At 38.3% G+C, this 23,961-nt stretch overlaps 1 protein-coding gene across 2 annotated transcripts in view; it reads right to left on the bottom strand.

Annotated features, from left to right (window-relative positions):
• Positions 1–1,440: 1,440 nt before the first annotated feature.
• The window catches only part of ahcyl2b (adenosylhomocysteinase like 2b), a 35,068-nt gene continuing 12,547 nt past the window's right edge, over positions 1,441–23,961 (bottom strand). For both annotated transcript variants that reach the window (XM_082168055.1, XM_082168054.1), the window contains exons 2-17: positions 13,247–13,355; positions 12,862–13,005; positions 12,376–12,476; positions 11,038–11,140; positions 10,854–10,948; positions 10,661–10,767; positions 9,868–9,984; positions 8,509–8,572; positions 7,878–7,966; positions 7,470–7,540; positions 6,799–6,893; positions 6,572–6,670; positions 6,225–6,293; positions 5,923–6,001; positions 3,487–3,607; positions 1,441–2,795 (exon numbers count right to left, since the gene is read on the bottom strand). In XM_082168055.1, the coding sequence (XP_082024181.1) occupies positions 2,789–2,795; positions 3,487–3,607; positions 5,923–6,001; positions 6,225–6,293; positions 6,572–6,670; positions 6,799–6,893; positions 7,470–7,540; positions 7,878–7,966; positions 8,509–8,572; positions 9,868–9,984; positions 10,661–10,767; positions 10,854–10,948; positions 11,038–11,140; positions 12,376–12,476; positions 12,862–13,005; positions 13,247–13,355 (1,470 nt within the window). In that variant the 3' untranslated portion in view covers positions 1,441–2,788. The remainder of the gene's footprint in view (positions 2,796–3,486; positions 3,608–5,922; positions 6,002–6,224; positions 6,294–6,571; positions 6,671–6,798; positions 6,894–7,469; positions 7,541–7,877; positions 7,967–8,508; positions 8,573–9,867; positions 9,985–10,660; positions 10,768–10,853; positions 10,949–11,037; positions 11,141–12,375; positions 12,477–12,861; positions 13,006–13,246; positions 13,356–23,961) is intronic.

Here is a 23,961-nt window from a genome sequence, read left to right as displayed (position 1 = left end):
CACACACACACACACACGCACACGCACGCACACACACACACACACACACACACACACACACACACACACACAAACATGTAACCTCAAAAAAAAAAAAGATTTAAGACAAGGGGTTGAACATATTTTAACAAGACGTACACTACTTGATTTGCTTTAGTACATAGTTTGTGTGTTAACCAGATAAAAAACATGATAGGATGGTTATTGAAAAGATGGGGTGTGTCGATACATTTACAGATTTAATACGACGCTCTGAACACAAACTACCGAAGAGCAGCACATACTAACAACACATGAACAATCATTTAACCCGTCTTGTGTTTGTAGAGAAAGCAAAAGTTTGGGAGAAAACGTAACACTGTTATATGCCTTAAGAGTTTTGTAAAGTTGCACTGCAAAAATGATCTTATTCAGTATTTTTGTCCTACCAGTAAAATATCTAATCATTCTTAAATCGAAATACATTTTATTGAGAAGCAAAATTAAACATTTGTTTTCCTGAAAAATTGATTAAAACAAATTACCATGTTTACATACCATGCATTCGGGTCCGTTTTGACCCAGAAGAGGGAAGTACATAAAAAACTATTTTTAGTGTTTAGTACGAAAATTGGATGTGTTAAGACTTTTAAAATGCACATTCATTTTATTTGTCAGATAAAAAAAAAAAAAAAAAGGTAAGAGATATGATTCACTTTTTATTTCTTTTTTACATCAATTAATTAGATTTGTCTCAAATTATTTCCATAAAATACATTAAGCCTCTTTTCTACTAACACATTTTTCCTTCCCACTGGGACTGCATTTTATTTCTAAACATAACTGTGCATGAACACACACACAATAATTCTGAAATTAAAATAAAATAAAATAATGTCTGTTTTAGATCAGAAGTTCAGACCAAATAGTCCAAATTTAAAACAGGAAAAAGTCCACATTTCACTCTGCTGCCACCTATTGATGTCACCTTGCATGATCCACTTAAATACCTGTACTTCCCACCCCAAAATTTTGCTCTGAAACAAATGCATATGCAAAATAAGGTCAGCCGCAAAAATAACCCTTTCGCTGCATGTCTTTAGTAAATACTGACAGTAGTTTTTTTTAACGCCAAAAGAGGGTTTGCACTGGCACAAGCTGTTAGTAAATCTGGCCCTTAATATCTTAAGTCACTTTGCTTCTCAAGTAAATATATCTTGATTTCAGAATGTTTCAATATTTGTTGAAAATCCCGTTATCAAAAATCCTGAGTAAGAAAATCATTTTTTGCAGTATGATATAAGCAGCCTAATTTTTTTAACGCCCCAGGAACAGTACCATAGTGTTTTATCATATAACAAGGAACATAAGTAGGACAAAAGTACCAGCTAATTGACACCTACACATGACAGTCCTGAGTAAAAGAAAGTGACGCCACATTAAACAGGAAACAGGTAAAAATCATTTCGATTCCCTTTATGACAAACACGGATGGCAAAAAAGAGATAAATATCTGCCATAAAGATTTTCAGAAGTATAGTAAAATATAGGTCCCAATTTTATTAGATTTGAATATCCCAGTCACAAAGGCAGCTTTTGCTCTACAGGCCTGCAAACAGCAAAGCTTTCCTTCAATCCTCTGAAATGAGTACACAGTTGGTCTTGGCTTCATTTAACACACACACATCTCTCTCCCATTGAGGACCTGGAAAGAAACTCAGTACCGGATTTACTGTACATTTGGTATCTCATTGATATAGGCTCTACTTCACAGTATATAAAACAAGGGTTTCATTAAATTTCATATTACACTAGAGTATCTTATAACATTTAATTGCTTATTTTTATAATGATAGACAGAGGATGAGTTCATAGGAACAAAAGATGATGGAAGAAGGAAAAGTAAAAAAAAAATATATATAAATATCCTAATATACACCCCTGTGATTACACAGCCTGATGAGTTTCAGCAATAATATGGATAGATTTGTGAATGCGCAGTTTGAGCATTTCCATCTCAAACATCAATACTGACATTCTTAAAAACTGTGTGGAAAGAGTGTGTTGCTTTTGGGAGCGAAGTTTGAAATGCTAATGCATCAGCCAATGAGCTTCCAGTCTATATGAACGGTGGGGATAAGCCCCCGAATCGTTCACAATCCAGTTAAATTTCAACAGATTTTATTTAGAACCAAGAGAGCGCAAAATGTTAAAATCTGCTGTAAAAATTACGGTAATACAAGTTAAAAAAAATAAACAACAAAAGAATAGTGTGATCAACTAAAATAAACGATTTCAAACCCTGCGCCTGACTGTATTCTGTCCCACCCCTTATTTTATATAAAGAAAAAAATCATCATGTAGAAAACAAGAGAACAGGGCACATGCAAAGTGGCATGTCCATGCCTAAATCATCAGGTATGATTGAACACATTTTTTTTTTCTCTTTTTTTTTTTTCTTTACCGGAACTTATAGTCAAACAATAAAAGATCTCTAAATGGATTACGTACAACTAACACATGAAGCGAAGAAAAGATGAAATGGTGAAATCTCCATGAAAACGTCGCTAGGTTGCACCACTGGCAGTAGCAGCTCATAAAAGGTTAGCCATGTTATTCTAGCGTAAAATAAATAAATACTGCCGTAGCGCTAATTAGCCACGCCCTTCACCCTCAACCAATCAGATCAGGGCTTCTCCCTCCCCTTCAAAGGCAGGCTGTGACACACAGCTCTGTCTCGCCTTCGTCTTTATGAATTTATGGAGTCTTGGTAATTTCTTTAGTCTTCGTTTCCCATCTGTAAATGGATCTAGTACCTAAAAATAAAACATTACAAATGGTTAATAACAGACAGGTTGAGGAGTTTTTAAAGTGCCCCTATTATGCTATTTTAAAGGTTCCTAAATTTTTTTGGGAGTCTCCTACAATAGGTTTACATGCATCCAAGGTCGAAACACACTCTCATAATATACATTACAGCTTCAGCTCTTTTCTCAGTGTTTGAAACCACTCGATAAAGGATTGGGTCTCTCTAAACCCCTCCTTTCCGAGAGCCTACTCTGCTCTGATTGGTCAAACGGCCCAGTCTGTTTTGATTGGTCAGATGGCCCAGTCTGTTTTGATTGGTCTACTGCTTACAGCACATCTTGGAAACAAATCTCCCATCCTATATGTTAATTTCAGCTCCAGATCTTCCTTAGCACTTGATACACAGTAATGATGGCATCAGTGTTACTGTATCAATCTCATCCTTTTGAAGTTCTTTCGTAGACGTAGTAGACGTTGTTCACCGGCAGCCAATGAGAAATATGCGTAGGTATGTAACAGGAAGTGAGACTGGAATTGCTGACGACTTGTTTCAGGCAGTTCAGAATTGGTTCTTTCTTTTAGGAGACAATAACTTAATTTGTCATGCACTTTGATCTTTAAATCTGCATGAAAGGTAATATTTGAAAAAGCATAATAGGGGCACTTTAAATCAAACTATTTTAACAAGCAGCCACTGACCTGTAGTAGTTTGGCTTAAAGGGTCCGTTCTTGTTCAGGCCAAGGTATTTGGCCTGTTCGTCAGACAGTTCAGTCAAGTGTGCATCAAACGTAGGGAGATGAAGGCTGGCCACATACTCATCTGCAAAAACAGCAGTTTAGTACTTAAAATTGTGCATCAAGAAAAGACACATCAATATAACTTGCATTTCATGCTCACTATTATGTTATTCATAAAACATTTTTTTTAAAGAAAATCACATTCAGAAAACAAAATGCTATTTAAACAGTTTTTTACTTTCAATGCAAAGATTGAGTCTACATCTACACTAATCTGGCCAATACAGCATTTTAGTCTTGCGAAAACTAATCTTATTGAAGACGTGGAAACATTTGATGAAGCCATTTCTGCATTGTAGTGTGGACAGTGAAAACGGAGGTATTTCAAAATGATGACGCATGTTTAGTCACGTGACACATTCTGTATTGACAGACATCTATGTTTATACTGCTATGTCTGTTATGTGCTATTCACTTTCACAGTGTTGCTAAGGATAAATGTTACTTCGTACATTCTTCATATTACATTCCTGCAAAGATGATAGAAAATGTACTCGCAATTGCTGTCCTGCGGCAAAACATGAGGACAGTTGTATTTAGACAATACAGAGTGGTGGTTGAGTGCGACCTGGACGCATGTAAGCGGTGAGATATTTTGCTAATAAAATAGTTGTGCCAGAGCGTGAGAACGATTTGGCTTCACTTTTCAGGACATGTGCGGCACGCTTGGTGTGGACAAGTAGCGCTTGGAAAAATGCTAGTGTGGACAGAGCATTTTGAAATGAAAATTTTTCAAATGTATCCGGATTAATGTAGTCGTAGCCTCAGAGAATCAAGGAAATCTCAGAAAAGCTAATTTAAAGGAGAACTCCGGTGAATTTTTATGTTAATCTTGATCGTTTTACCTTTGTGAGTACTGTCTATAGAAAAAAAAAACGAACCGGATTGGTGCTTGCAACGCGGAGCTGTTACAGTTAATGCCCAGAGCTCTCATTCAGCTAAAACGGCAGTTATGGAGGCATAAACCTAAAGAGTGTCTTTGTGCCTCTTAACAGACACAAAATGCAATTAAAATGTACATTATACATTTGTAGACGGCTAGCTGTAGTCTCGCGCTGAAGTCCCGTGGGAACTCAGTTGTAGCCGGAACACGACGCTCCTCCCACCTGCACTATGTGCGCGATTTTTTTTTTTTCCCAAACCACTTCAGCGGAAATCCCACCCTGCAGCTGATTCTAAGGTTTTCATTGGTCATGTCAATTACAGATTGCCTACACCAAACACTGATCCCTAAACCTACCCGTCACTGTAACCTAAACCAATGAAATCAGCTGCAGGGCGGGATTTCCGCTGAAGTGGTTTAAAAAAAAAAAAAATAATAAAAAAAAATAAAAATAAAAAAATCGCGCACATAGTGCAGGTGGGAGGAGCGTCGTGTTCCGGCTACAACTGAGTTCCCACGGGACTTCAGCGCGAGACTACAGCTAGCCGTCTAAAACACTATTTAGGTGAGTTTAAACAATGGCTAAGTTGCTAAACGCATCTTGTTGTCATGTAAGGGCCCTGTTCATGTTGGACAGACATTTTAATTGCATTTTGTGTCTGTTAAGAGGCACAAAGACACTCTTTAGGTTTATGCCTCCATAACTGCCGTTTTAGCTGAATGAGAGCTCTGGGCATTAACTGTAACAGCTCCGCGTTGCAAGCACCAATCCGGTTCGTTTTTTTTTCTATAGACAGTACTCACAAAGGTAAAACGATCAAGATTAACTTAAATTCACCGGAGTTCTCCTTTAACTGAATATAATATCTTTCCACCTCCTCTTAACCCTCATGTTGTGTTCAGGTCATTTTTGACCGGGAACACAACAAGTGTTATAGGGTTTTGAACACAACACAAAGGTTAAAGAAGCAGTTTGGAACTCAATCTCATATATTTGTGTTTCTGTGAGGATGAGCTGCAGGTTTGAATGAAGAGCAATAGAAAGGATGGGAAATGACAGAGCAGTGCCGTCTGCAGTGATAAGTAGCAGCCGTTTGTGACAGCATGACCTATTTTCAGCCGTCTCCTGCTCCTCGGGGTCTATGCAGGATCCTACAATCGCTTAACTCTCTACACACCGTGTGCCGCAGAAAACACTGAATCTTTCAACAGGCTGAAAACATCCGTGCACGGAACAGACCAAACCAATTACAGCGATTACAAGCCTAGACAGCCAAAATATTAACACAACACTTGAGGATTTCACTCAATTACTGGGTTTACTGCATGCGACACTCGTCTTAATGAAAGATAAGCAGCGCAGAACTCTCAAATAGTTTGTTTCAGGTCATGCATAACCATTTAGAAGGGTTTAGAAATGGCATTTTTTCCATGCACATGTCTATACTTCATACCCATTTTCTTAGGCAGCAGGTAGACGTCCTGTTTGTAGCGGCCTTCAGGAGCATTGTACAACTCTATCAGAGCCAGAGCCTGGGAGAAAAGGAGCAAGAAATCAGTCACCATGACAACAGCAAGGCTGTGACACACACACATTTTAAGTGCCTGGGGTTCATACTCTCACACTGCACACAGACTGAGAAACCCATTCTCTGATTGAAATCAGAGTCAGATTCTCTTTTCACAGACACAAAAGCACATTATGCATTTAATGAAGTCATTTGTGTAAATTTTCACTCGTTTTCTTTCTTCTCACCTGGGTAGTAGCCGTGATGGACAGCACAAAGGTAGGAACAGTGGAGCAGCTCAGGTTTAAGAGGCGACCCTGGAAATATACATATATATTTGGACCATTTAAGACATTAAAATGCTAACAAACTTTGTAACATTTCTGTAACATTTTAATCTTTAAAACTAACCACTTTCATTTTCTGAATTTTCTCTAGCTCTTTTCTCAGTGTCTGAAACGGTTTGGTAAAGTATTCAGTCTCTCTAAACCCCCCCTTTCCGAGAGCCTACTCTGCTATATAACACACTACATGAAAGGCAAAACCTGAAAATCATAATAGGGGGACTTTAAAATAAAAAATTCCAATCTCAAACCTCCGCCAGCAACACTATTCTCTTTCCATCTGGCCAGATGACATGGTCCACCTGCGATCTCACCCGCTCCCAGGTCAATTCAGGGGTCCGCAGACTGGCCTGAAAAGTTGAAGGAAATGTGTTAAAGAATAAGGTGCACAATACAAAAACACTTACTCAGTAACCATGTGCACTATCAGACATTATCAAATAAATGTGAAATCTCTGATTTAGAGCAGTTTTCTCACCACATCAATCTCAGTATTGGAGTGGCCCATGTTGCAGACGATACAGCCGTTCTTCATGCGGTCCATGTACTCTCTTACTACCACATTTTTATTGCCTATGGACATCACACACAATAAGAACGAGATGAATGTAAATGAGAAACATTTAGTTGATGAAGGGAGCTTTGGGAATGATCTGAAAGCTTTGGGAAATGATCTGAAATGACTCAAAGCGCCACATAATCCTGGGAGTCTCTCGTTCTTAGCCTGTCTTTCCTCCATAGTACAAGTAAATGGACCAAGAATCAAGTAGAACTAAGTCAAAATGCAATTATTAAAAGTAATTTCATCCACAAGTGCAACACGCTGCCTACAGATTAAACTGTGATTCAGGTTTGACTCTTGAATTGTCCTGTTCATACTACAGTACATCTTACAGGTGAGGCTTGAATCCGGTCTATAATGTAAAATAAAAAATATCTATTTTGGGACACGAAAGGAGTGTATCTGTAAGGTATGTCCATTTTTACACGCAATTACAAAGAATGCAAGGATGCAAAAAGTAGACCATACTTTTCATTTTTGGGTAACTTTTCATAATTTGTTTCCTTAAAAAAAATCTGTCAAACAGAATAATAATCACAATGTAAACATTTAAAGATTACAACAATCAAAATCGGATCTAAAAATACCTGTGCAGGTGATGACGATGTCGACTTGTCGGATGACTTCGGTGAGTTTTACCAGCCTGAAGCCGTCCATGCTGTGTGATGACAAATATAAATTAGAGACTTTAGTCTTTCTAAAGAGTAAAACAATAAAGACTGACCATGAGACTGAATGCTGAATAAGAACTTTGCTGTCATTCAACACAGAAAACTGACCGGTGTGGCAACAGTGATTATAGAAACATTTACAATGTTTAGGAAAGTACTGTACTACGATAATATGAAACAGTTGCGCAATAATGCTGAACACACAGTCCTGGAGAGCCATTCTGGTTGCTGGTTCACAAGCATTTACACATCAGTATGACATTAAGTGTAATTCAATGGCATCTAGTAAAGGACATGATTCAGTGAAAGTGACTTCAGACTCACCAGGCCTGTAGAGCACAGATGGGGTCAATCTCAGTGACGTAGACGATGGAGCCCATTGCTTTGAGAGCAGCACAGCAGCCTTTTCCCACCTTACACATACAAAGACCAACAAAGTAATTATTCAGAACAAAAAGGTTCAAAGAAAATATTTATAAAGCACACATGGACCCAATGTGATTGACACAAACAGGACATGATCAACATCTTTTGTTGCACCTGGAAAAACATTTGAATTAAGCAATCAGGTTGACTTTCCTATTAGAAATCAAAAGAAACACATTTAGAGGTATTGTCCTCTAGTGGCCATATCTGGTATCTGTTTAATAATGCAGTAATGCAGCAGCGCAGTGGAGGTGTGGCCACCAAAAATGATTGACAGAAGGAACTGAATAAGCAGACAGAACTGCAGAATGGTTTTAAAATGGTTGGGGCTTAAATAATTGGGCAAATCGCAAATAATTGTATAGATTTTGCAGGGCTGGACATGTCAGATACCAGTCATTGAAATAAACAGATTTAAATTATTTTACATATAATGCCAAGACAATCCTGAAGTTCTGAATGCAGCTCTCCAGAGGTTCTCATAGGAAACGGTTATTAGCTGGAAACAATTGCTGTTTATTTATCTCACCTCTCCATATCCACAAATCACCACCTGCTTCCCTCCAAACATCACATCTGTGGTCCTCTTTAGACTTGAACACAAAACACAAACATGCTCAGTAAAACCATACAGCACTATAAACCACATCATTCAGAACCTGCAGAACTGATACTATGCACATTTAGTCTGTAAAAGGGCATAATAAGTGCAATGTGTGCAATGTGCTCTGATTGGTCGGCTGGACCCAGGGCTGTGCAATTAATTGAATTTCGATTTCGATTTCGGCTCCCAACGATCACCAAAATAGTACAATCAAGTAAAAACGATTATTTTGCCATGTTCTGTTTTGCAAGAACACTCTTATTTTGTCTTGTGTTCTGAATGACACGCGCACGTGCACTTCCGCCCCTCCCGAAGCCATAAACTCTCTCAGCTTGAATGTTTAAACTGATAAGACTTAAAGAAGTGAAAATGATCAACTTTAGTTACGATGCAATACTGGCCTGATTGTGCAAGTGACAATTCCGTCATGTCCCGACTCCTAAACGCGAGAGTGTAGTTTCGACGCTTGCTTTGTCCAACCCATTTTAAGAGACGGAGAGAGAGAAGACGCGGTTTGTGAAATTGCGTCTTTGCGAAAGTTTTAAAATTATAGATTTGATTTTATAATCTGTGTGGATTAATTTAGGCTACTCATACAATCTACTTGCTAAAGTGAATCAATGTTTGTGGGGGAATTTCCCACATTATAAGTGGTAGACCTGCGGGAAAATTAAAATACTTGAAGTATTATCTGTTATATTATTTATTTTAATAGTTCAAAAAAATACCATAAATGTTCAAATTTCTATTTTTTAAGAATTGTTGAAAGGTGTCTTTTTAATAAATGCAACACGTTCCCAAAGTCATGTGAAACAATCGTGTTACATAATCGTGATTTCAATACTCACCAAAATAATCGTGATTATGATTTTTTCCATAATCGAGTAGCCCTAGTGTGTTGTGATTGCTAAAGCATGCCTGGGAAATATCACGCCATAACCGCAAATTTTAACACACTACTAACTAACTCAACAGACCCCAACCCTTTATTTTGTGTATGCCTTGGGGGGGAATTATTTAAAAGAGAAATATTGTGACGTGTTCGTTTCTGGAATAAAACTCAAGACTACAATGTAGAAGTTTCAGAGAGTTCAGAAACAGTGCGCACTGATATAGAGAAGAACTCCCTTTGGAGGGACTTTATGCTTTGGAACTGTGCAGACCTTTTCAGGCTCAACATTACACACTAAAGTTAGTTGAAAATGCGAAACCTCTTTAGCCATATTGACTGGGAAAACTGAGTTAGACTTGGTGACTTTTCCTAAGCCTTAACAAGAGACATACCCATCCAATATAGACTCCCGGCAGCAGTACAGGTTGTCAAATTTCTGCTTGGTCACTGAATCGTTAACATTCATCGCAGGAACACACAACTTGCCCGCTTTTGACAGCTGGTATAGCCTGCGAAAAACAAATTAATATGAGAACAGCTTAGCAAGAAAACAACACAAAGAAATTCTGAAGGATCAATGATGGTAATATATAATAATTATATAATCAATATATAACACTACCGGTCGAAATTCTGAAATAAATTACGATTTTTTATATTTGCATATTTAATATGAATATTTTCAGTAATATTAAGAAATATTATTATGATGTAAAATAACTTTTTATTTTATTTAAATATATTTAGGTTCAGAAAAATAAGAACTATTATTAATAATTGATCACTAATAATAATTGAGCAGCAAATCAGCATACATTAAATCACAGGAATAAATAGAATTTTCAAATATATTAAAATAGAAAACTATAGCAATACTAGAGTTTCTTTATTAATTAAATAAATGCAGCTTTAGTGTGCTTAAGAGTCTTTTGGAATAAATTAATAGTCAATACCTTGCCTCTCTAAAATATTATATTTCAATCAAAATTACATCTGCCAGTTCCACTACTTGCCACTAGATGGAGACATCGCTATTTGATATGCGAAAAACAATTGAGGTCTCCACATTGTTCATTATAAATTACATTTTAAATGAAGTTTTGACTTCGTCCACACCAAATGTAAAAAATTTAACACTATTTTAATGTATTTAACAAATCAAAGTCTTTTCACAAATGTAATCACCTGTGAACTCCAGTCACGCTCTCCTCTACGATGCCTTTGATCTTTTTGAACATGTTGGGATATTTCTTATAAATCCAGTGGGTCAAATCCCCTCCATCATCTAAAATCTACAAGGCATAAGCTGTTGAGACACTGGACAGTCATAATGTTTCATAGTCCAGTTGTAGGTGTATATAGTCCAGTTACCACTTACCATGTTGGGCTGCCAACCCTCCACGTTAACACAGCGATCGATACACCACCAGAAGTCATCCTCTGATTCGCCCTTCCAGGCAAACACTGAGAAACCTACCAGACACAACACACAGGAGTTGATCAGGACAGAACAGTATATAACAGAATAATGGAAAGGGAATAAGAAAGGAAAAAAGATTTACCTCCCTCAGCCAGAGCGGCTGCTACCTCGTTTTGAGTGGAGTAGATGTTACAGGCGGCCCACCTGCACTGAGCACCCAGAGCAGAGAGGGTCTCCATCAGCACCTGCAAACACACACACACACGACAACTCATTATTGAAATCAGAGCCTCAGGATTTCTGTGATGTGGAAAACTTAGACGGAATCCAGTCACAATTTCTTTCTTTTTTTTCAGTATAACGTGGAATGTCAGATAGTCAGACACACAGAAACGCAAAGATCTTCACTATAACCCGACATAATACAATTTTAGTTTAACTTAAAGTAGTCATGACATGGCTTTAAAAAAAAATATTTTAATGTTTCTTGAGGTTCACTTATAATGCTAATAAAGTTTTTCCCACAAAAAACAAACAAAACAAATACATTTGTGGAAAAATGATCATTTGTAACCCTCATTATGACCCTCTGTCTGAAAAGGCACGGCTCCTTTAAGGCTTGTCGGTAAACATCCACTGTTATGATTGGCTAATGTCATTGCATAGGAAACCGTACCAATGCCCACTCGCAAGTAAATGTTTTGAAAACATCCATAGAACCACCATTTACAGACAAAGCATAATGAAATAATTTACTTGCGACTGCTTAATCTTTTATCAAAAGTTTTTTTGCAAACTCTCTATTGCACTGTGCCTAGTTTACAAACCCAAAATGCTCCAAACAAACATAATTCTCCGACACAATCTGGGAGGCCAATAAAATAAAACATCCACTTGTTTCCGACACTGGGATCCTTCTGAAGTTTGTACAGAGACAGTGGGAATAAGGTGGCAAAATGATTTCTCATGTCATGACCCATTTAAAGAAATTTTGACAGAAATATATTACTAATATAATATAATATAATATAATATAATTATGTTAAAACTAATATAATTACCACCGTTTTTTGATAACAAATGTATTAAGTTACATATCCAGAAAAGAAAAAAAGGAAAAAAAAATTAGGTAAATAAAACAGAATTTGAATTTTTTTTTATAAAACATGCCCTATGAAATACAAATGTCAGTTAAAAACAAAAACAAAACAAAAAAAACAGCATTAATTTTGAAAACATCATCACAAATACAGTAACACCTCTTAAAATGTACTCATATAGACAATAAAAATGTTCCTAAATTGGGAAAATAATGTCCCAAAAGGTGGTAGAGTTAGGATTAGGGAGTTGGAATTATAGTGTAATTAAATATAATTAGTTTAATTTAAGAACAAATTAAGTTAACATGAGGTCTTCAAGTATTTGGTGTATAATCGTGTGTGTGTGTGTGTGTGTGTGTGTGTTGTGTACAGACACTCACAGCAGTCTGTGCAGTGATGTGGGTACAACCCACAATTTTTGCTCCAGCCAATGGCTTCTCTCCCTGAGCTCTCTTCCTCAAAGCCATGAGAGCAGGCATCTCTACAGTACAAAAATACCCACAAAAGTCATTAACACATGCCTATAATATTCAAATAAACATACTAACATCCTTGATCATATAGAAAGAGTTTTAAACCTCGAAGACAGGCTGTGTGTGAGTATTTGGCCATGTGGTTACAGGGGCTGAAGGAGGCGCCCTGCTGTGAACATATGGCCTCTCACCATCACAGGAAGAACATCAAAACACGCTTCGCTTGATCTCACACAAACACACACTTTGACTTCACACATGAACAAATACCAACAGCTTAATATGTTGACAGGCCTGCGGACAACGGCATTGCACAATCAGCCGTCATGCTCGTAAAAACAGTTATAGCTTGTCGGCACATGTAAACATTAATGCACACAGGGCCCCTCTCACCTTGCTCTGCGATCTCGATCTCCCTGCGTCCGAAGTCGGCCTGTTTGATGTTCTTTATGCAGAAGTCTCCATTGCCCTTGGAGTTCTTCTGCTGCTTGTCGCGGGGAGATGTCTCGTCATCGGAGCTGTCCGTGTACGAGGCGGCTGAAGAAGGGAATTTGTATGTAAAGGAATGTAGATTTTACGTCCCCTCCTAAACTCAACTCTGCGTTATCAATGTAATCCTTCTAAAGAGCCCTGTCTGAGAAGCCACACAGGAATGCCTTTGTTCACATGACTCACTACATTCGACCCCGAACGTGTGGTAAAAACTAATTTTAAATACAGTAGCCTGAGTCTATAATGTGAGTCTACAGTGCGTTTTGGTGCTTGTACAATGTCATACCTGAGCTGTAACTGTCTGTAGAAGACTGTGAGATGGAACGAGACAAAGATCTGCGGCCGATCTTGGTGGGACGTTTGTTGAACTCCTGCTTCTGGTCTGCGAACTGGATCTGTCAACAAAAAAGGGTGGAGGTCAGGACAAGAAAGAGAGACAAGGGTCTAAAAGCTACTGAGATATCTAAAAGCAACTGAATTGAAAAAAAAAAATTTTTAAATAAAAATACACACACAGAAAAAAACGTTATGTATATATTGAATTTTCTTATATGTGACCCTGGATCACAAAACCAGTCACATGTCGCACTGGTATATTTGTGGCAATAGCCAACAATACATTGTACAAGTCAAAATTATGGATTTTTCTTTTATGCCAAAACTCATTAGGATATTAAGTAAAGATCATGTTCCATGAAGATATTTTGTACATTTCCTACCGTAAATATATAAAGCATTTATTTTTGTGAGTGAATGCAGCACAATCACGAACATAAATGGACAACTTCAAAGGCGATTTTCTCAATGTTTCGGTTTTTCTGCACCCTCAAGATTCCAGATTTTCAAATAATTGTATCTCGACCAAATATTGTCCTATCCTAACAAACATACATCAATGGAAAGCTTATTTATTCAGCTTTCAGATAATGTATAAATCTCAATTTCAGAAAATGTACCCATGTGACTGATTTTGTGGTCCAGGGTCACATATAGACTTATACATAAATAATTGACTTTTTGAATTTTCTCTGAATTTTTAACATCATTACTCCAGTCTTCAGCCTCACATGATCCTTCAGAAATCATTCTAATATGTTGATTTGCTGCTCAAGAAACATTTATGATTATCAGTGTTGTCCAAAACAGTTGTGCTGCTTAATATTTTTGTCCTTACTGTCACTTTTGAACTATTTAATGCATGCTTGCTAAATAAAAAAAACTAAATAAAAAAAACCCAGTAGAGTCAGTACTTTTTTTAAACAAAAAAATATATTAAAATATACTTTAACAACAAGAACAACAACTTTAACTAGTGCATACTTGCTGAGGTTGGATTTCACCCCCGATTGATCTTTGAACTGTTTTCTGAGCTGTAATACTCTGGATAATGCTTAACAGTGTGCCTATTACCACAGGAAGTGTCAAATTATTATGTAAACAATGGCCAGTCTGAACACAATGCTACAATTCACATATTAAGAGGAATACAGGGAATTAGCCTTTCCTCGCAAAGTGAGAAGTAAATCATATAAATCAAGATCCAGTCCTAATCTTTAACACAATTTGACCTGCCAGGTAGAGTACTTTCTTTTACCCCCCAGTTAGGCAGTGATTATTTCATTATCATAACCTCGACAACTGTACCAGCATCCTTTCATCAGTGTAGTCTGCCACCACTAAGCTACTCTCAATGAAAGTCTGGAAAGGCAGCGGAAACCATTGAGAGCTCATCGTAGACATGTAGATAAACTGCACTACTATTAATGGCCCGGCAGCTGTTGCCTGCAGAGAGGAAAGCGCTGCATGAACCGTGAGAGGATTACGGCGTGGTGCGGTCATCTCGTGTTGACTATTATCTGACTCAACAGCAAGCCTCAAATCCCCCCGCTCCATCAAGAGACTTTTAAAAGCACGACTGTTACATAACCCCGTGCCATATCGGTGTTCAATCAACCATGTACCGAGTGATCGCAGTGATTAATCTTCAGGCTTTAGGTTGAAGCTATAGGAAGTGCTGTTTTCAGGATGGGTGGATGGCTTTTAGACCATGATTAAAACACAGTTATGCAGACAAGTGTGACTCACAAACCTTGATTCACACAAACACATCGTTGTGCCCGAAAGCACTTCAACGCAATTGTCACTCGCAGGGGTTCAGCAACAATAGCCCTACAGAGAAACAAACACCCACAGACTCTGTGAAGTTCAATTTGGCACCTGTTTATCTCTTATCGCTTGGCACAAAGGGCCAAAGGACTGTACTGGAAGGACTGTCACAAATCACTTACTCATAGGAAAAACATGATGCTAATCTGATAAGAAAAAGCTCAGGATGCCCGGATTCAGTGAGAAATATGTGGCAAAACCACATTTCCAGGATACACGTATCCTAAGCCACACCTCGGTTCCAAAACTTGATGAACATCATATTTGACTTGGAACATTCTACAAAAGACAGCAATTAAAGGAGAACTTGGCAACTCTAGCGAACTCTAGTCACTTCTTCGCTGATTTTTCCTATTGTTGTCGCATGTTTTCCCCACGAGCTCCCCCTACAGCTGTGGGGGGGCGTATATTTCACAACACGGTCGTAAAAACTCACTTGCGGCGGACTCCTCCCCCTCGCTACCGCTGCTCATGTGCGTTTGTTTTGATCGGAGCAAGCCAACTGTATCGTGTGGAGCTATGTCTACCGAGGTGGGTCATCTGGTAATACATCATACATGCGTGTGTGTTTATGTCGAATTGCCGTAAAGCAATTCGTGTTTCGCGCTCGTTCTCGCTTCTCACTGCCGGGACGGTAGTCCCCAAGTTGCAAGGTTGGTTTTCCGCCTGGGAACGCTGGGGGGAGCGGGGAAAGTCACCAATATCACCAGAACAGGTTGTTTAACCATCCAAATGAATTCTAGACAGTTTTATTAAGTTAAAAAAAGTTACCAAGTTCTCCTTTAAATTTTGGTACAGATGGGAGCTTGATTGCAGTGTTCATATATGCCTAAACCTACACATGGAGGGCCATCTTTCACCAAAATGTAATTCTAGCCCCAATTAAACACACCCGAATCAGCTAATCAAGGTCTTCGTGATCATTAGAAACTTCCAGGCAGGTGTGTTGGAGCTAAACTCAGCAGGAAAGTGGCCCTCCAGTAGCAGGATTGGACACCCCTGGCCTAAACAAACCCAACTAAGAGAGAAAATGCACCATGTTCTGCAACAAACGAGCCAGGTGTGAAAGCGGCCTGAACTTGCATTTGCACTGGAAAGTTTAACAAGGTTCAACGATACTGAAAAGAGATTGGTTTGGACCCCCCGTCACTTTCAAAAGAAGACAAACACTGCCCCCCGTTAATCCACGCTGAGCACACAGATGGCTCGGAACTATTTTCATTCCAGAAGGTTAAGCTTACAGCCCCCAGGAAAGCCTGAAGACCAGCCTCACTTTCTCCCCTCTTACCTTTCCAACTGAGGGCTCAAAGATCTCACCATCCTTCTTTTTCTTCAGCATGACAGTGAGGGAAGCGAAGAGTGACAGGAAGAAACTGAGTGCTAAAAGGAATGGCACAGAGGAAGTGGACTTTAATACCAGCTTTACGCGTGGCCAGTCTAAACTGATTCCATGGCCTGTGCAGCACAATGCGAGACTGTTTCCCTTTGGGGGGTTTTGTGCATCTCTCTTTTAATTGTTATTTGTTTAGAGGCTGGAACGATTCTGGTCAGAGTTGGAAAAATGTGCATGTGTGTGTGTGTGTGTGTGTGGAGACTTTTAGGGGTGGTGGTTTAGGAGGTGATTAATGTGTCTAATGCTCAAGATAATGAAAAATGCCAAGGACACATACACTCACACACCAGCACCACTGGCCTTGACAAAGGGCTCTTTGTGTTTTCCTGGTCACAAAATTATGACCAGGAGGAAACCGATTGGATGTACTGGAGGAACAATTACTCTGGCATGTTCTTGAGTTCTTTAACTTCAACTTTATGGCTAACATCAGCGTCATGGTCGAAAGTTTAGCTCGTTGATTATCAACTCTCGGCCTCTAACAAGTAAAATATGCCAAGACTTTACACTTCAACATTGTAAAGCAGACAAATTGCTGATAGATGCTTTATGATGATCCATTCATGAAAACGGAGGCAATAGAAGGCTTAGATGAGCTCAAGGTCGTTCTGTAATCTGGTGTGTTCGACCATACACCAAATACATTATTGCCCACCGCAGCAACGCCCAGACTGTCATTTTGCTCTTTTATAGAAATAAAAACCATTTAGTTCAGTTGGACAACGGATGCTTAAATTATAAACTGAAACCATCTGCTCTGCATCTTTCAGTCACAAGAAAATGTCCTCACCATGACACTTGCCTCACTCTTCCTTTGTGAACTGAAGTATTAGAAGTGTGGTTTGAAAACATCTTCCCAGTATGACTTCATACCTTTCCCACAGACCTGGATCACACATTGCTTTATCTAGGGAGTTTAGAAAGTCAAATATTTGAGAACAATTATCAGTCTTTTGTGGGTTGGTGCACCCTAGCAATGAAAAAAGTTGCACAACAGAATGGACTAAATACACTTAAAGCCTTAATCAAGCTTAAACCGTAGTGTTTGACACCAGCAAGGTCATGGGTTCGATTCCCAGGGAAAGAAAGAGGTGATCAAATGTGTACCTTGAATGCATTTTAATAGTACACAATGTGATTTATGATGTTCAAGTCAATACATCATCAATCCTACTTCCAAAACACATTTTTATCTTACCCTGATTTAATATGCTAAGCCTATTATAAGTGTTTATATTTTAGACCTAGCGGGATGGCTTTCGCGAGAAATTGCGCATCGTTGCTCCGGACAGTTTTACGCGCGTATGGTGTGGGAGTGGCATAGGTTAGTTGTCACAATGAGCCAGAAAGGTAGACATGGAGCCACTAATTCTCGAACCTTTGGGGACTCACCCACTAAAAAAAAAAAAAAAAAAAAATACAGAACAGAGGAGAGTCGCTTTAAGTCGCTTTGGATGAAAGAGCATACCAAATGCATAAATGTCCATACTGTACATTATTTTAAGTCCAGAAACATACTACAGGTAAGCAAATACAGATGCAAATGCTTCGTCAATGTGTTGCAAATGTGCGGTTCTGTTGTACAAACTTAAGTATTTGTGGCATTAAACCAAATGTAAAAAAGTTCAAGCGGCTTGCTATAAACATGTCAATGTTAACTAACCTAAAAAGATTAGTAATGTAGTTGACCTGAAAGAAAAGGTGTCCATAGAAGATGCATTGGTTTATGTTTATGCAGCGCCTCATGTCACAACTTGCATTGCATTATACTGCCGTCTTGGCTTACACAGTTCTGCTTAAGACGTTGCAGTGTACAAATAAACTTACTGGGTGCAGAAAAGGATCTGTTCTTTTGCATTAGGCTTGTTCCTAATATGACACTCTCTGTGGTCTAAGTTCACTGTAAGGGCAGCTAGTTTATTTAGAGAACAAATAAAAATAAATAAGAAGTCCTTGGGTAAGGGTTTCATGAATATCTAAGAAAAGCAAAAGCAAAATTTATGACATAGGAAAAGGTTGTTATCCCCCCCAAAAAAAGAGACTAGGATAATCATATCCTGAAACAAAGCATTTTGTGCCATTATGTCCTCTTTTAAAATGATGCTGAATATTTTGCCAAAAAAAGAGGTATTTTAATCTTTCAGAGGTAATATGAATGGGTTTATGTAATAAACAGGAGGCAAAAAGCTCAATTTCTGAGAATGACACAAAGGTTGTATGTTACCGGAGGAGAGATTCAGGCCACATGAGCAGCACTTCCATGAAAAAAAGATCACTTACGTAAGAAAGAGAAAGAACTAGAGGAAAAAGAGAGACATTCGCATCACGTTAACGGTACATTTCAGTGACAGTGCTGAGAGCTGATGATTAAAGATCAGGGTGGGGGGGAAACGGTCATGTTTCCTGTGAATGGATGTCCAAGTGTTCACAGTCCAGCTCTGGCGTGGTTTTTCACGGTGAGAGCTTCCGCAATGAGCGCAAACACAGCCGTGCTGCAGGGTGCTGATGACTTCATCGCTCATTTATTTAAATGCTGAATTACTTACTCGAGGATAATCATTAGGCTGTGGCTTTGTTCTAAACCCCAGTAAGTTGCCTGCCGAGATAACATTAGGCATCCATCAGAAGAAAAAGTAAACATTACTAAAAAAGACATGAGGGAGACGAGGGAGACACATTCCCATTTATACCTGGTGTTTTAATCCATCTCTTTTTCCGACACTTCTGTCCTGATTGGGGAAGGTCGATGGACGGGTAAATATAAGCTTGCACAATTTACATATGAATGCGACCGGAGATGCCAGAAAAACATAAGGAGAGCATCATCTTTCCTTTCTAGCCGTAAGACCACGCCGAACGCTGTGTTTATGTGTTAGAAATCAGGAATGGTGAGAACATTGTGCTTGGTATGCTTTTCGTCTTCAAACCATACTTAGGTCTTCAGCCGACAAAACGCAGGGTATAAGATGCACCTTAATACCAGGTGTAAACAGAGCCTAATTCATTTTTTAATGCTAACATTACAATCTAGACTATTTCATTACTGTCGAAAGTTTGGTACACTACTGAATACATTTGTGTGGCCAGTAGGACTTTAAAATGCTCTTATATTACAGTAAAAAAAAAAATTCAATTATTGTGTACAATTTAAAAGAACTGTTTGCTTTTTTTAAATGTTTATGCAAAGCTGAATTTTCAGCATCATTACTCCAGTCTTCAGTGTCACATGATCCTTCAGAAATCATTCCAATATGCTGATTTGCTGCTCAAGAATAATTTCTTATTATCAATGCTGACAGTTGTGCTGCTTAGTATTTTTGTGAAAACCATGAAAAAATATGTATTTGATGAACTCAAAGCTCAAAAGAACAGCATTTAATTGTAATGGAATTATTTTAAATAAATGACATTATAAATGACTACTGTCATGTTTGATCAATTTATTTAAAGCACCCTTGATGAATAAAACTATTAAATTCTTTCAAATAAATAAATAAATAAATAAATAAATACATATTTACTTACTGACCCCAAATCGACTGACTCTGTGGCACTATATAAATTAAAATTTGCTATGCTTCACAAAGTAAAAAATCTACAGCATGTAGCAGATGCCAAACACTAACGGTCTAATCGTCTCCCTAACATCCGCTTTATCTTACTGCTCTATACATTATAGATGTGTGCTAACTTTGAAGCAAATAAAAACTGAATAATGAATGCAATGCGATATGCAGTCACGGCTTAAATTTTCGGTTCCAGTCCTTGAATAAGTGTGGACGCAGGAAAGGAGCTAAAATAGAAGCCGGCTCATCCATGACCCTGCAGTGACTCTTTTAGATTCCAGTCTCAATGATGAAAGTCATGGCTGGTGTGCCAGAGGAATTGTTTATTTAGACTGTTGTGGTACAAGTTGGTAATTGCACTGGCATAATGGTGGCACTTGGCACTGAAAAAAATAATTTTGCAATGCTTTCATTTACTTAGTCACATAGACGGTATTGTTACAGGCACAACTATTGAGAGGAGAATAAGACTTGAGTTTAGGCCTACATTAGTATAGTAGATCTCCTAGACTTTGAACACAGAACTCTCTGCAGGGTAGAGCTGCAAACAACGGTTCAAAAAACCCTATAGTCATGCCGAGTTCAGAGACAATAAACAAGGACGCTTGTAATGGAAATTTCATGAGATATGATAGTCTAGAATTCACTCCAGGACAAAAGGTTGCACATGCACACACATTCTTACATAATCACAGTACGGAACAAGGACGTTTATCACCAGGGATGTCAGAGCTGATGGACTTGTTCTGTGCAGAACGCATTCCAACAGGAGAGAAGAAACCAGTATTCCTGCTGAGTGGAGAATCATTTTATAATAAAGAATAAAGACGACAACCGACGAACCACATGAACCATCCAAAACTGTAGTGCTCTCTGACTAGGCCAAACGGCAGAAAAATGTAACACATACTTGTAGCCAACCAGACATACTTTGCTCCTGAGCACACAATAATGGTGTCACTTGAGTGTCAAAAATCGAAAATTGATTGAAAGCTTTTCCTGCAGAAGAGAGCAATGAGTTATAGCTCTCTGGAGTGGAAAAAAAAAAATCTTCTTTTTTTCCCACCCCCTGAGCTTTTCATTAATTACAGGGCGACAGAAACGTCAGCCTGTGGTCCGGAACATCTCTGGAGAATCATTAACTTTGTTCTCTGTGGAAAGATGTGCGCACAGAAATTCACAAGTAATTTTTTTTGTCATTTGTTTTGTCGAGTGCTGCAGCCTGAAGAATAGAACTCATAACAAAACAGAACATAATAGTTAATAATAACATAATAGTTAACATAATTTAACATGCATGAACTGGAAAATGTAACAATATACATTTTAAAACATAATAACATAACATGCATGAACGGAAAGATGTGTACCTGGCTGAATGCATTTTAAAGTCTGCCAAATGCATAAATGTAATAATAAAAAGTATGTTTTTTTAAATATTTTTTTAAATAATTTTATATCAGCAACATTTATTTTGGCAACATTGAATGAATGAAGCATTTATATAGCGCTTTATATGTACTACTGTACACCCAAAGCACTTTACAAGAGCTATATAGGCCTACTTCAGCATCTCTGATTTAGATGAGTAGCAAAAATTGCATTTCTGTTTGGTTAAAGCTACAATATGTAATTTTTTTCGCCGCTAGGGGTCACTAACCTCTTACAATAACAAAGGCATAGGTTGATGACACATAAGCAGAACTTGTCGTCATGCCGATTGATCTAATAATGTTTATGGATGAGTGACTACATCGATGTTTTTAACATGACTGAGGTATGAAGCAGGGTGCGATTGCTAATGAGAGACAGATATCAGCACCACACGTGAGTCCCGCGGATATAAAGGAATGAGGACATTTTATTCTACCGAACTAGCCGCAAGTGCTGAATTAATACTCATACAGGTCAGTTTATTAGACTAATGAAACTTGTGTGGTAACGCAGCGCTGTTTCACTTGGTCTACACTATCACACTTAACAGCATTTGAGTGACTTGAAAGTTATAATGTTATTCTATGTGTTAGTTTGTCTGTATGAGACTAGCAGTAAGCTAGATCAACATTAGAAAACATTTCATCATGTTGAGCTATATAACATTGATTAGTTTTATGTACATTTGCTCACCTGTCTAATAAAGTGCAAGCAAGAGCGGCGTCTCTGTCAAGTCGTGAAGCTCTGTCAAGTCGAAGTTTGTCGAGGACGTGGAACTCTCGGCATCTCGAAAACACCACGCTGATATTGATCCTCGTTTTATTTCTCCTTTTGTCCCAAAGTCTGCTTGCCATGGTCCATAATGTTTGAACGAAACAACAACAGCGTGAGCGTGCCGCTAGACGTAATGCAGTTGTCAGCGTCTGTCTGTCGCCATAGTTACTATGGCAGTACGAGCGGAAACCAGGGATAACGCGGATATTGACAGGCGACAAGTGGGACAGGGCGACAGGGACGAGCCATTATTTGAAATTGGAATTTCTCTGAAATTAAAAAACTTTGGGAACTTTTGGGATATTGTAAGTACACAACTGCAGGAAATATATGACACTGTACAAGTGATTTTTGGATATTTAAAAAAAAAAATTGCATATTGTACCTAAAAAAAAAAAAAAAAAAGATTCAAAAAGTACAAACATATGTCGATAAATATGTGTTGTTAACTAACATTTGTTGCTGTCATGCACTACTGCATCATAAAAACTAAGATCTTAAGAACTTAAGTCACTTGTTCTTTGCATACGCTTCAATTGTTTAAAGTTTAATACCTTTGCTGTGACAAACACTGACCTGCGACTGTGCTTTCTCACTTCATACAGTCTTCATTCTCACTCCTTAGCCACAAACTTTATAAGCCATTTAAGTGACTCCCATAGCAACTACACTTCACAGTCATAACAGACAGGGATTGGAGTATGAAGGATATCGTGGGTAATGTGATACAACACTGCAGCCCGCTCTGACCAATGACGCCACCAGAAATGAGAGAGCCTGATGCAACAGACACCGAGGATCATCTCAGGGCACTTAACCTGAGAAGAGCTTTTGCGACGACAATTCACATGACTCAAATAGTAAATCAGACAAATTAGCTTCAGGCAAAAGTCTAAATTGATAAGTACAGCCAACTTGGGAATGTTCTTCCAACTAAATGTCTTAATGTAAAGAGGACCTATTATGCATTGTTTACATGTTCAACTTTCTTTAGTGTGTAATAATGTTACTGTTTGAGCATGAAAAAGGTCTGTAAAGTTACAAAGCACACTGTTTCTGAAGTGCACTGTCCAGGAACGAACATGTCACAATATTCTTTATTTAAATCATTCCCGCCCAAGACATATACAAATGTCTTGGGGCCTGGTTAAGTTAGGGCCGGTTCACACAGAGCTTGTTTTTGCTGTTAAAAACTCGAGATGCCGGTCTAGAATTGTGTTTTTTTAAAGTTGAACTTTTAACTTGAGTGCAGCATTTATATAATGCCGTATCATGCGCTAGACTCTGCAAAAGACGTGAGATGCAAGCGCAACAGTTAAATACGTCCGTCTAGCATGTTTAAATTGAAAAACAGTGGAAAAGTAGTGCATTAGAATGGAAAAATGTGTTCTGTGTTAACGGCCCCTTAGTTAGTAGTGTGTTGAAACTCACGGTTATGGTAAAGAGCCGGGACATTTCCCAAACACGCTCAAAGGACTTGACCAATCACAACACACTGGTCCAGCTGACCAATCAGAGCACATTGTGCTTTTCAGAAGGAGGGGCTTCATAGAGACAGTAACTAAACAGGGCAGCATTTCTCAAAAGCATCGTGAGCAAAGTTGATTGTAGAGACCATTGGTGCAAATGGTTCTACGATCTATTTAAGCTTATGATGCTTTTGAGAAA

Source organism: Leuciscus leuciscus, assembly GCF_965113295.1.
Source record: "Leuciscus leuciscus genome assembly, chromosome: 4".
NCBI lineage: Eukaryota > Metazoa > Chordata > Actinopteri > Cypriniformes > Leuciscidae > Leuciscus > Leuciscus leuciscus.
Note: the sequence above shows the minus strand (reverse complement) of the source record. Positions and strands in the feature narration are given on the sequence as shown.